Source organism: Etheostoma cragini, chromosome 14 (genome assembly GCF_013103735.1).
Source record: "Etheostoma cragini isolate CJK2018 chromosome 14, CSU_Ecrag_1.0, whole genome shotgun sequence".
NCBI classification, from domain to species: Eukaryota; Metazoa; Chordata; class Actinopteri; order Perciformes; family Percidae; genus Etheostoma; species Etheostoma cragini.
Window position 1 is genome coordinate 11,221,623 of NC_048420.1, and position 14,026 is coordinate 11,235,648.

Here is a 14,026-nt window from a genome sequence, read left to right on the forward strand (position 1 = left end):
GAAACAAAGAGTGAAAAATTTAAAGGGGTCTGAATACTTTCCGTACCCACTGTACATACATACATACATACATACATAAATACACATACTTTGCTTGATTAGTCTCTCTCAGCCTCTTTAATTTCTCCTCTCTTCTTTGCAGCAATTTCTCGCCTTCAACCCCTCCAGGAGGATATCGGCCTTTGCTGCGCTCAGCCACCCCTACTTTCAAAGTGTGGACAGCCACAGTAGAAGTGTGTATGCGGCCCAGCCCATCCCCAGCAACAAGCCCACTATGGAGGAGAGGACTGCCTGACAGTCCTCCTTCACCCTGAACCATACCATACAGTGTCTATAAAAAGTATTCTGCGTACCCAGCCTTGGTGTATTTCATGTTTTATTGTCTTCACGCATCCAAGTTTAATTAAGCTTTTCTGACACTGATTAACAATTAAGGTTTAGTTGTATAAGTGAAATAAATCTGTAGAAATATAAGTATTTTAAGTATGAGTATAGAGCACAAGGTGATTAGAACAGAGACATGTAGAGGCACCTTTGTCATCTTCTACAGCCTTGAGTCTGTGATTAAATCTTGCCTCATTCTTCTTTGCCAAAGTCCTCAAACTGTCAGGTTGCTTGTTGAGCGTGACTGAACAGCAGTTTTCAGGTTCTGCAACATATCCTGTTTGGATTGTTATTTGGCCACATGAGTGTGAAGACAGTTCTGTGCAGCTTTTACGGTTGAATGTTTGGGCTGTTTTCCTTCTAGAAAAAAATGTCTTCTCTCAACAGGATAGCAGATTTTCCTCCTGAATTCTTCTGTTTATTTATTTTTGCTTTTATTTTACCCTCTACGATTATTCCAACATGATGCTACCAACACCAGGCTTTGTATTGCATTTAGTTAGTTGAAAAGCTACATATGCTCCCAGGCAGTTGCTGTAGCCTCGAACTCTTGCTGCTTAATTAGTGAACCATGTACTTCTTTAAGTATCCACAGACTTAACACATAACCTCAAGTTTTTGAGAATGAGGTGCTCTACACAGATTTGTACTCCTTCGTATTTCACTGATGTACTTCCACCAATTGGTTCTTTCAGTAACCTTGTGGTAGGTTGGTTTGATGTCCCTGTTTTCACAGTGTAGTTTATGCCAGCCGTTCGTCCCTGCAGATACAGGTGCAAATAACTACAAGTCACATCTTTGGTTTCATACAGTTGATAGTTTGTCTATTGTTCAACTTCTAAAGAACAGTTGGCTGCACCAGTGATAAAGTATGACATAGTTAAGACCGGTTATACCTGCTGTCATTTAGATCCATTTGTGGAAAACTGTTTTCTCTTTGACTGTAATGAGACATTTTTCTGATAATCAGTGTCAAAAAAACTTAATCAACTGTAATTGTGTGTTGTACTGTACATAAAAACAAAACATGAAACAGACCAAGGGGGCACTTTGCTATAGTCATTGTACAACACTCTAGGAAAGTACTTCTACAGAGAGGGTAAAGATAAGGGTCAAAAAAGACACCACCAGCTCTGAAAAATGCACAAAAGCTACCCTCCTACCATGAACTGATGGATTGTAATTGCTGCTTTTAGGTTGTTAAATGTTGACGATTGACTGTTAACAATGCAAAAAGACTTGCATCTCAGAATTACTTGTTGAAGTGGGCAAGTGGACATTAGAGGCCATGAAGCAGAGGCCTCTATCACCAGTGTTTAGCCTCACAAGAGCCCTTTTGACTGGGGACCGGACCACACAGGAGCCTGGGTGGACCTCATGGATCTCACCTGCCTTTTAGTCCCACAGTGAACAGATATTCAGTACAAGCATGCTCACAGATACGTACACATCATATAGTGTGTACACTACCACTGACATTAGCACGCTCGTGTACACACTTACTTATTGAAAGCCTATTGGGCATCACAAGCGTGCCACTCACTGCCATGTTTTCCTAATCTAGTTCTACATGTATTATAATACTGCCACCTTGAGGATGTTCTGAGTAACTGCAGACCAGTAGCAGGCTTCTAGTGGTTTCTGCATTTTTAAAGGAACTCATCGTAATGGGCTGATATCAAGGCTGAGACAATAATGAAAGAACCTCATAGACATGTTCCTGCCACTTGCTATTTGTTGTCATAAAATACAATGATTTACTATCCAAATGTTACCATAATGCACAGGCTTCCCATAGATGGAGAAATCTACACCAGCACTATTCAACATGAACACATTTGCAACAGAATAGTGTTGCACCTATTCTGTATTTTAGTTTATTGACAAGTCTGATATGCTTGTTTAAAATCAAGTTACTTGATTTTTGTTGTTTTTAAGATGCTGGGGCATACAATATTCTTACACCAACTTTTTTTAAAGGATTATAGACTTTGTGTAAGAATAGTTTGACAATGTAAGGAATGTGTAAAGGATAGGCATTGGTACTGTACAGTGTAGAGTACTAAGTACAAGCTGTAATGATGGAAAATGTTTGTGCATTGCCAGCCCATAGATATGTCATAAAAATGGATAGAGGTAGAGCAGCAAGGGTCAGTGGAATGTTGTTTGGCAAGAGTATTTTGTCTAAATGAAAATGTTGGGTGGGCTCTGTGGGTGCTTGTTGAATTTCATTTGCTTTGGATTGAGAGTGGATATGACTTTTAGTTTCATAGTGGTTTTGATAATAATGCACAAATATGTGTACAGTTTTTGCTTTACTTTACAGTCATGTCAAGTTATATTCCAGTTCAGTTTTTTTACCGGCAAGAAAAAAGGAAGTTATGCAGAGTTGTATTTTTGTATGTAGTAGTTCTTGCAGAACAGTAACCTATTTTAACACTGGTTTATGTTTCCTTAACAGGTAGTGCTGCTAGCACACACACTTACACACACAGGCACACATTCTGACTTTCTCAGGTTCTTGTTATGGTCGTCCGAACCTTTCGGGCACAGTTTGCACATCCCTGGGCTACTAACTGACCACATCACAACTCCTTCAGGTTTTCTTTCAAGCTGTTCCACGATCATGTCATTGATCATCATCTACTGTTATTACTATTTATCAAATATGTTACTGTAGTCATTACTGTCTGAAGATAACTGCCTGTATCAACTGTTTTTGCCAGCATTTTGTAATTGCTAGATGGTAAACACAATATAGATTCATGTAAATTCTGTCTGCTTTATTAAGCACTGTGTGAATTTTTTATTTGATAAAGACTCACATCTGGTGTCAGTGGTGCAATGCAATGAAAGCTCTAACTAGAATTAAATCAATGACATTTCAATCACAGGACATAAAACTGAAGTCCACTGTTGAGCTTTTAGAGGTTTCACTGTTTTGAAACCAGCTTAGCTTGATCCATTGTATAACTCAAATTACACATATGTTCCTGTGTCACATTTGTTTTTAGTATATGAAAATCGCGACAAGGAATAAAACAATCATGGCATTATATGTATGAATGCAGGCATTGGTGTCTTATTGTCGTGTTGCACCAGTTGAATAAAAAGCAGATTTTTGTGAATGTTTTTTCAGACTCATTTGTAAAAGTGTGATAGACCAAATTAGTGAATTGTCATTTTTGGAATGAGGGAGAATAAGGCAACACAATTGTCGTTGTAATTTGTTTTAACAGCCACACACTGTCTTTTTGCAGCAACATACTTCCATTTCATACTAGCGCAAGAAGACATCAATAAATTATCATTTTATTTTGTACCTTTGAATTTGTGTTATGAGTCTGTGTCAGTGCCAATTTCCAAACTAGAACATGTAGTCTACTGTGAAGGAAACGGAGGAGCCCAGCTGACAAGATATTTCGATTGATTTTTTGATTTATAACAGACGTTATACAGAACTTAAATGATTGGACTGAGTAAGTGTAGTATTTCTGCCAGGACAAATTGGGGTTGTATCCCAATATGTAAAAATGTTTAGGCAGAAACTTTTGCAAAAGAAGACACCGAAAAGAATCGTATTAAACATTGAAGAAAAGTTGGCAGAGTGAAGACGGAACTATGGCTTTTTTAGAATCAAACGACAAGTCGTTGAAGTAGTCCTACATTTATTGCATTGTATTACATAACATGACATTACATTACTGGTGCGGTGTAGTTCATAAACCATGAAAAAAGTGTAGGTGTGTTCAAGTGTAATCCCGAGCGTGCCGTATACCAGTTGGTGGCGGTAGTTCACCATTTCGTTGATTGCCAACCGCCACAAAACATCAAGAAGAAGAAGAAGAGTCACCAGCTTTGCCTGATGTGGCTAGCTAGTTCAAGGTAGCACTAATGGTTGCTTACTCTTTTGGATATTTTCCTCCATTACTATCCCGACATGGGCAAAAGGGATAATCGAGTGGTGAGTTATGGTACACAACTTTAGTAAAAGTAAGAAACAATTGATACCCGGTTACATTTGATAAGATAATAACGTTAGGCTAAACACAAGCTGAGCCTAGCGCTATCTAGCGTTGGCTAGCTAACGTTAATATGTATTCTGATGCTAGGCCTAGACAGACTGAAAAATAATCATGTTTTTCATTTGATATAATATTTTCTAGATTTGAATTGCTTGATCCACCTTTTTTTTAGCCGACAAGCATTAACGTTAGTGGTTACAGAGCTACAAATGCTAACTGTAACGTTAGCTCATAACATTGACTTTGGAAAACGTCTTGACGTGAGGATGTTGCGCAGTATTTTTCGTTGCTTCTTGAGTCTATTATACCGCCTAGAAACACTAGCAAGGATCATCTATGTACAAAAAACGGCAGGGACCTATAATAGCAAGTATGGATAAAAGGTAGTCAAATGTTCTTGGTTAACGTTGTAAGCCAAGTCGATCATTTTAACTAAGAAGCACATCTTTTCTCCTAACTGCATGCGTTGTCCGTATATTTAATCTGTTAACATGGCGACTATGATTGCTTGCTGACAGTTTAGGAGATATCCGTAAAGTACACATCTTTGACAGTTTATTAGGTACTGTACTTTTAAATATCAGTGCCTAATTATCTGGCATATGGGTGTATTTTAATAATTTGAATTATAAATGTGTAAAATGCTGTCCTCTTGTTTGGTGTTCCAGGCTTACATTAACCCCATTGCGGCTGCACGAGCCAGGGGACCGGCAAATAACGCTGGACCAACTATCCAAGATTATTTAGGCAGACCTCGACCAACATGGTGAGTAAAGGACAGACCTCTTCACTGGCCTACCCTGACCAAGTAATTACTTCTTGGTAACAAAAAGAGACACACATCGTTCTCTCAGCTGCATTTCCATGTTATTTCTGACTGTTATGTTGCATCCACGTCAGTCAATATGACAGCTAGATGTAGCTAGATGTGCACGGTCAATCTTTTAGAAAACAACACAACAAACCTATAATTTCTGTAGCCTACTCCAAAACAAGAGACTCCCTGAATAACTTTCATCTGACTCGCATTCCACTCTCCACACCAATGTCTTTGGACAAGACAAAGTGGACAAAAATCGACGGCTGCACAATTGCCCATTAGCTCAAAACTGGACTAATTTCAAAGAGTTTTGGTCACATTAGTTTATTAGACAGACATGCATGGGGAATTGGGTTTCAGGTAGGGAAAATGACCCAGTTATTACCCATTAAGATGCTATTGGTGGGAGTATGTGCAGTTTTCTAGTAAAAGGTTCTCCCTACAAACAGCCAGAACTGCCACTTGTTTTCCCAGCTAAGATAAATAATTAAAAACTGCTTGATGTAATAACAGTAGTCCTTATTAACTCAGTGTAAAATACTTATTGGTCTTAATGCCTCCTTAGGTTTTTGCCTAATATATAGAATCGAGTAACATTGGCAGATTCAAATGTCACAGCAGCAAAACAACCCGTATTTAATAGGGTTTACCCAATGAATTTGAGTTAGCATAGTTGCAACATTTCTTCTTTTATTTTACCAGGAATAGTCTAATTGAAATTCAGAATCTCTTTTACAAGGGAGTCCTGGCCAAGACAGCAGCTTAACAAGTTTCACATAAAAGAACAAAACAACAAATTACAATCAACAATGAATAAGCAATATTCCCGGATAGGGTGCTCTCACAACAGCGCTGCCAAAGAAGATGGAGATCAGAGAGGGACCTCCTCTGATCTGTTTAAACTCAGGTTAATTTATTGCCTCAATGCATTGATTATAAATGATGCAGATTATACTGTAAACCACATCATCTATTCTAACCCTTTACCTGTGTATTCACATTGATTTGTCTCCCTGTGAAACATTCAAAACTTAACTGTTATGAATAATTTAGCTTTCTGCAAACAAAGAGCTTACGGTCCTTTTAGAAAGAAAACATATTTATATAATATATATAAAAGCCATTGCCAAATTAGTTGATACACAACTAATTAAGACTATCAGCTCCACACAACTCTCTCTGCATTTTTCAGTATGGCTGTGTTTAGAATGGTTGTGGCGTATAGTGACTTTTGCGAGCAGAAACACAAGTGAAGATAATTACCTCTTCTGAAGAATCAGTCATGTTTTTTTAATCCGGCATGAAATTCTTGGCTGATAGCAACTGCGTGGAGGAGGGTTGGGGTCGCGTACGTAATGACGGAAGGCTTGTATCATGTGGACGTGCTGACAGTGTTTTTGTCGTTACTTAGAATTCCTCATGGGGCGACAGAAACAACGCAATACAGCTTTAAGGGGCTTAATGAATTATATGTTATCACTTAAACAGAAGAACAAAGCATTCAGCAAACAAATGCTGGAAATGAATTGGACCATTAAGTAATGAAATTGTCTGTTTCCTGTTATCTAAAAAGTGGAGGATCACTTTAAACATTGCAGGAAAGTTCAAAGTAATAGCAGCTAGTAAAGTGGTGACAGTGGTGAAGAGCTGCAGCTGACAAGCACATCGTCCAGGTTGGGCAGACATTATCCTTCCAAATTGTATTCTGACAAGCTTTACATTATAAATTGTGTTACAACTGATTTATTGTCCCTTCATTAGGGAAGAGTTAAAGGAGCAACTGGAGAAGAAGAAGAAGGGCTCTCGAGCCCTGGCTGACTTTGAGGACAAAATGAATGTGGTATGTTTGGATTATGTTGTCTAACATTTTGACCTTAATCATCACCATGTTTTCTTTTGTAGCACTTTTTCTTTTAGCTGTACTACAAAACTATAAACGCTAACCCTTCATATTTAGATGAAGGTGTAGCTGCATGTGAGGCACATTTAGCAATGTAGTGGATGAATACTTTTTTCATATATTTGCTCTTTTTTTAAGAAATGGAGAAAAGAACTGGCAAAAAACAGAGAGAAGTTGTTAGGTGGAAGTGATAAAGACAAGGAGAAAGACAAGAAGACCACAGACAAAGACAAGAAGATCACAGACAAGGAAAAAGAGGAGAAGAAAGAGAAAAAAGAGGTATTGTTTCTTTTTTTTTTGAATGATATCACATTTTTAAGTCATCCTCATCTTTTCTTACTTTGGCTTTTCATTTGTGTTAAGAAAAAGAAGAAGGAGAAGAAGAAACCCAGCAGGGTGAGGACAGACCTCCAGTATTTTGATGGCCAGCTGTGCCACAGCACCACACACACACACACACACCCACACCCACACCCACCCACACACACGCACACACACGCACACACACCCACACCCACCCACCCACCCACACACACACACACACACACACACACACACACACACACACACACACTGCCTGCCTTCCTGTACTCTGAGGTTGTCTCTTATTGTGTTCCAGTTTCCAAACAAGCAAATAACATTAAGTCTAATGAACCCTGCTTTCATTGTGTTTTGGTCAAGCATTCTTCATCTTCCTCTTCTTCATCGAGTTCTGATTCCCCCAGCAGCTCCTCCTCAGAATCTGAAGACGTGGTAAGTCACTACAGACGTCAACATCTGATATTAGATATTGACAACCACTAAAGACAAAAACATTTTGTGACCCATAATCCAACTGCTGCAATTTAGAAACGTGGTGCTCCTGGTTTTTAAGGTCCTGCTCTGCTGGATGATGGATTTGATTGATTGATTGATTGATTGATTGATTGATTGGTTGGTTGGTTGGTTGTTTAATTACGGCTGGCTGCTGTTTGCTTGTGGCGCTGTGTTATAGGTCTATTCTATGAATAGCTTCCTGTATGTCTTAAGTCCGGAGTGAATTGGTTTTTATTGGTTAACAGCTGATAAAAAATAGACTACATTGTTTGATTCCATTCATATTTGTGTCATAAAGGATGAAAAGAAGAGTGTGAAGAAAAAGCGGAAGAGAAAGAAGTCATTGGCAAGGAGAGCATCAGACAGCTCAGAGGAAGAATCTGACGCTGAAAGCAAGGTAATTTAATTAAGCACAGTTGGCTAACATTGTTTCAGTACACTTTAATAGAATCGGGTTTTGGTGTGCAGTCAAACAATTGTCCTACAATGACTTAAATGCGTGTTTTTTTCAAAATGTTGTTTTCTTCCCAAGAAGAAAAAGAAAAGAATCAAGGAAGAAGGAGACAAAGATAAGGTAGTTTGCTCTCATTGAGCCTCCCACTTAACTAGCTTTTTGATGGTGTTCATTTTGTTGACCTTGTGTATATTTCCACTGATGTGATTCTTCTTCCTGCCACTCAAATTCAGTTTAACACTCTTTAGTCCAGGTGATAACTGTGATGTAAATGTTGTGTCTGTCAGGAGGACAGGAGCCGTAAAAGAAAAAGGAAGGCCGAGCGAACTTATAAGGACTCATCCTCCGAGTCCTCTGCAGACTCTGAGGGGGAAGAGGTAGTAAGTTATATTCTTACATGGTTGTAGATGAACTGCTAATCCGGCAATCTTAAGTAAACTCAAAAGCAATTAAATGGATTGTTCTTATGTAGCGCTTTTTGTAGTCTGAACAACTACTCAAAGCGCTTTTCCGTCGTACAGGAACCATTCACACACTGTGGCCGAGGCTGTCGTACAAAATGCCACCTGCTCATCAGACAAACACTCACACACATTTACACTTTGATGCGCAGCATTGGGGCTTCTTCGGTGTCTTGCCCAAGGACACTTCGACATGTGACTGCAGGGACAGCGATTAAACCATCAACCTTCTGATTGGCACCGCTCTACCATTTATCCACAGATGTGACGCATCTTTTTTACTACTTTACACTGTCACATGATGATGATGAAAATGATTTAAGTCTGCCAGTTGTCTGGGCGGCCTCTAGCTCACCCAGTAAGAGGGTTCGCCCCATGTAGGCTGAGTCCTGCAGCGGCCCGGGTTCAAATCCGACCTGCGGCCCTTTGCTGCGTGTCATCCCCCATCTCTCTCCCCCCTTTCCTGTCTATCCTCTGTCACTAATAAAGTAAAAAAAAAACAACCAAAAAATCATCTTAGACAGTTTGCCAGTTGTCCCACTGGATATGAATAAACCGGTTATTAGAAAATCCTTCCCACTCCCAGTAGACCTTAAAAATTAACACCTACTATTTCAAAGCCAACTTTATTGACTTTAGTGTCAATTCTGCCATATGCACAAGACATCTAGACGATTGAAATGATGTTTTTGCTCAAACCCCTATGTTATAAAAGTGTAGAAAAAAAGGGTCTATAAATACTAATATAAAAACCAAATGCTAAAAGTATTTCAAATATTTACAAGTTAAGCTGGAGGTCCCAATGGGGCGCTATAACAAAGTACAGACAGATGTCTGTACTTTGTTAGATGTTAGATGTTAGATGTTAGATGTAATTATAACGAGTCTTGCAAATTAAAACAAATGGTGCAAATAGAAATGAAAATCTATGCATTTAATATGCCATTCACAGGATGAGGAATTGGCAGCACTTTTTTGTAGTATTTTGTACAAATTGATTAGTGCTGAATGTAATACAATTCTTATGGCTATGGCTGGTTGTGGTGGGTAGTGACAGTCCAGACTTGTTGGAGGCAGAAGGTAGAGACTCCAGCATCATCACTCCTAGTCTGAAGGAGCAGGCTCAGAGGTTGGGAGACTGAAGAGGCTGTGTGGGGGATGGGTGGGGTCACCTGCACCTTGGCGGGTGTTGTGAATGTCCCGCAGTGAGGGGAGGGAGGCATCGGTGATCTTCCCAGCTGCGTTCACTATGCACTGCAGCTTGATGCAGCTCTCAATGATGCCTTTGTAGATGAAGCACATGGTGGGAAAGACGCTGCAGGGCTTTCTCGGCCAGTGTTATTTATCCAGGAGAAGTTCTTGTCAATGTAGACACCCAGAACTGTGGTGATGCCCAGGCCTGATTTATACTTCTGCGTAAATGTACGTCATGGCTACGTAGGTTGGTAAGTGGAGAAACTAACCTGCCCGACGTGCACCTTTTTAAAAAGAAACACTTTGCGTCGCTCGACCACACACACTACACGCTGGCTCGACGCACACACAAAGTAGAGACATCAGGCCACTTACGTAGGCTACGGTGAAAGCTCTGTGTGGACCAATGATGGTCAGCGGGAGGTGTTGAAGGTGGGCTCTCTGGAAGTCAAAAACAATCTCTTTTGTTATTCCTACATTTGGGGGAAGATTATCTTTGCACCACGTGGACAGTTGGTTCACCTCATTCCTGAAGTCCGTCATTGTTGCCGATGAGACCCACCACAGTTGTGTCATCAGCAAATTTGACAAAGTCAAGGCAGAGGAGATTGGACATCTGTGGACCGGTTGGCAAAATATGCGAAGTGAAAGGGGTCCAGGCTGAGAGGAAGGATGGCTTCATGTGGTGCATGATTAGTCACTTGAAGCACTTCATAATGATGGAGGTCCATGCGACAGGGTGGTAGTCATTGAAGCAGGATTGGGATGACTTCTTTGGCACAGGGAGCCTACACGTTCCACTTCCAGGATTTCTCCGGGGCTGCAGGAAATTCCCCCGGATGCATGTATTTTACGGTTCCTTCCCCTTTCTTTGTGTTGGATTTTTAAATTTGGTGGATTTATGAGGACTTTTGGTGACTGCTCCTCAGATATCTGCATGGTAAATTGAGACAGCTAGTAGCTAGGAGTTTTCTCTCGCACAACTATTTTGCAGTGGCTCTGTGCGGAGTTTTTGCACCACCCATGACGATTCTGATTGGTTTGAAGAAATACCATTAAATCGGAGCATGTTTTCCTCCCATTCTTGAACACTATGTGTTCCTTCAGCGCGTTTTGAAGGAGGGTCTGGCTAAGGGAGACGATGGCACAGGTAATGATGATGGTGGTTTTGTGTGTTGAAGATGTCCGCGAAGACATCCTTGAACTCTTCTGAACAAACCTTTCAACACCCGACCAGGTATGTTGTCCAGACCGGCAGCTTTGCAGGCGTTAATTACGAAGAGTGATTTCTTCATGCTGGCTGTGGAAAGAGCCAACACCTGGTCGTTCAGAGGGAGTCTTGTCTTGTGATCAGAAGTTACGGCATACTGTTATCAGCAGAATGAGGTAGTTGTTGTCACAGGCTCTGGCTGTTCACCCCCATCACCAGCTCTTAAGGAAGGTCCTGGTTCCTCTTTAACCTCTGTGTTCCTCTTTTACTTTAATTTTGGGGAAAAGAAATTATTCCTGCTGATAACATACTGTACTTGTATATAATGAAATGCAGCTTGCATCCGATTTTGTCAATTTGGTTCTTCAACTGTTTAGTCCAAGAGAACATTAGACATGTAATATTGTAGTTTTAGTCAGCAAGACAATTAAAATTTTAGCTTTGTTTAGTCAAATTAATTAACTTAACACTATAGTGTACTGGTATAAGCTTTTGGTCGATTGAACATCTTTCATGGTAAGCATATGATGAGATAGGTCAATCTCATCCACAGCAGTGGATTAATGGTTGGCTAGTTGGTTTTGTTTTATTTGTGCCTTTTTTGTCTACACTAGTCAGATTACTGAGATGGACCCATTCACTGTCAGTCAGGAGAGACTCCCATCCATAGTTCTATAAGCTGAACTGCTAAACACATACACACAGGTACATTACACAATTGCCGAATAAAGTTTGAGTTCTCCCTGTTAGCTCACTCATGCTCTCTTATCGAGATATGAAATGGGAAAGGTTGCCACAGCATTATCATTCATTGGGCATGCTAACCAGTTTTGCTCAACAGTAAAGAGAAAAAAACAGTTTGGCTCAGCAACTGATGAGTTGATGAACTTGGTGGAGAATTAAGCTGTAAACACCAGTGGCCGTTGCAGATGCTTGTAAAAACTCCAGAATTGTGAAATGTTATTGCTTTTGAGAATTGGGTGAAACTTCCCTTATTCCATGGTCTCATTTCAACTTTCCTTTCCCTTAGGCGGAAGCCAAGAAGAAAAAGAGAAGCAGCGAGGAAAAGGAGAAAATCACAGTGAGAAATCTACTTAACTTTTTATTTAAAGTTACACAAATACTATTTTGGTTTGATCTAGTGCAGCTAGTGAGGCAGATTTTATCTCATGACAAAGCAAAGACTAATGTGAAGAATGTATGAATTTAGTAAGTGGGTAAGATTTAATCGGTTGGAAAATGTTTCAGACAGGTGTACATTAAATGCATCTTTGTAAAACCGATCCAGCATCTAGTATCAGCTGTTGGGGGTGCTGCAACATGTCTTTTAAGTGTTGACTCTGCTAGAAAGTCACTATCGTTAAAAAAAATAAAAAAAAAATTCTGTATAGCTACGCTTCCTAACAAATCCCTGTTGTCGAACCATCTGTGTAGTTGATATGATTATTTTAAAGGAAAAGACGTGGACGCAAATGTCAAATGTTTTACATTCACAGGACAGATCCAAGAAGAAGAGGAAAAAGAAGCACAAGAAACACAGCAGAAAAAAGAAAAAGAAGGCAGCATCTCAGTCAGACCCTGAGCTCGACTAACAGCCGCAGCATTACGATTCCCTCGTCCTACTGACCGTTCACGAGTAGTGTTATTTTTGCCTTTACCCCCTAATAACCTCTCCCATCCAGCTTCAGTCATCACACTTGAACAAGAGACCCACAGACTTGTAATGCTGGGGTTCTGTGTGCAAAGTGAAATTGAGGGAAGCACCCATGCCTCTAAGTGGCAACTACCCATGCATATCTTCTGTAGACTTTTACCTCCACTTTTCTAGACACGTTTTTTTTTTTTTTTTGTTATACACAACAAATGGACAATCTTTTAGATTTCCGTGTGACCAGCCCTTTCAGAGTTGCTCTCTCTGGTTCAAACCCAACATCTTGCATTTGTAGTTTCTAGATGAGGCTGTCATGCTAGTGCCTGCGTCATGCATGTAGACCTGATGACCTGATGTCTCGCCAGCCTCATATTGAAGTTGGATTTATGATAAGAATGTGAGCTGCACAGCTTATATTAATACAAGGGATAATTGTTCCGTTAGATTACATTGTTACACTGCAGTGTAAATGTATAAATGATTGGAATTCATCAATAAAGTGTTGTTTTAGCTTTTGTTGCCGTTATTTAGTTACAACTTTTTCTGTGTGTGTCCGGCTTACATTAACCCCAAATATACAAGGATACATATCAGACATTATTATGGTCCATCAATTGTCACCCACTGGATTTGCTTTTATGGTTAGAGTGTTATCAGTAGGCGAGGGTTACAGGCCCATTTGCCTTTTTAATGGCTACCAACCAGTAAATAACCAACCTACTTGTGTGATATCACATATCCCATTATGTTTTCCTATTGTTACAGATCAAGTATTCTGACTTGAGAGTGAACTACTAAAAAATAAAATCCAATAACTGGTGGAAAAGTATTTGGATCACTTTATTAACAAAAAGACAAATAAAAAACTATGAAAATACCAAGGTGTCATTAAATATTGCTTAGTGACACAATATTTGTCATCTTATTCCTCTTTCTTATAAACTATGTAAAGCTGTAGTTCATATATTTAAAGGCTTTCTCTGACACCACTGTGAAATGCACAATAGGTAAAATGCATTAGAATAACATTGGAAAATTCAACACACTTTTTTTAAATAAAAGATTAATTCAAAGTACCAATATTTTTGAATGAGGTTTTAGAGGTAATCCA

General features: G+C 39.6%; 2 protein-coding genes across 9 annotated transcripts in view; both read left to right on the forward strand.

Moving 5' to 3' along the window:
* cdk6 (cyclin-dependent kinase 6) overlaps nucleotides 1–3,509 on the forward strand; it is a 35,444-nt gene extending 31,935 nt beyond the window's left edge. The window contains exon 7 of the mRNA XM_034891362.1: nucleotides 143–3,509. Within this exon, the coding sequence (XP_034747253.1) occupies nucleotides 143–295 (153 nt within the window). The 3' untranslated portion in view covers nucleotides 296–3,509. The remainder of the gene's footprint in view (nucleotides 1–142) is intronic.
* Nucleotides 3,510–4,151: 642 nt separating this feature from the next.
* On the forward strand, nucleotides 4,152–13,431 carry fam133b (family with sequence similarity 133 member B). Of its 8 annotated transcripts, none has more exons than XM_034891367.1 (11): nucleotides 4,152–4,348; nucleotides 5,078–5,175; nucleotides 6,991–7,069; nucleotides 7,268–7,408; nucleotides 7,493–7,525; nucleotides 7,811–7,882; nucleotides 8,244–8,342; nucleotides 8,478–8,519; nucleotides 8,687–8,779; nucleotides 12,295–12,345; nucleotides 12,761–13,431. In XM_034891367.1, the coding sequence occupies exons 1-11, from the start codon at nucleotides 4,325–4,327 to the stop codon at nucleotides 12,854–12,856; spliced, it is 828 nt and encodes a 275-aa protein (XP_034747258.1). In that variant the 5' UTR covers nucleotides 4,152–4,324; the 3' UTR covers nucleotides 12,857–13,431. The 8 variants fall into 8 exon arrangements, with proteins under 8 accessions (XP_034747258.1, XP_034747259.1, XP_034747262.1 ...); XM_034891368.1 differs by having other exon boundaries at nucleotides 8,687–8,776; XM_034891371.1 differs by having other exon boundaries at nucleotides 8,690–8,779.
* The last annotated feature ends 595 nt before the right edge of the window (nucleotides 13,432–14,026 follow it).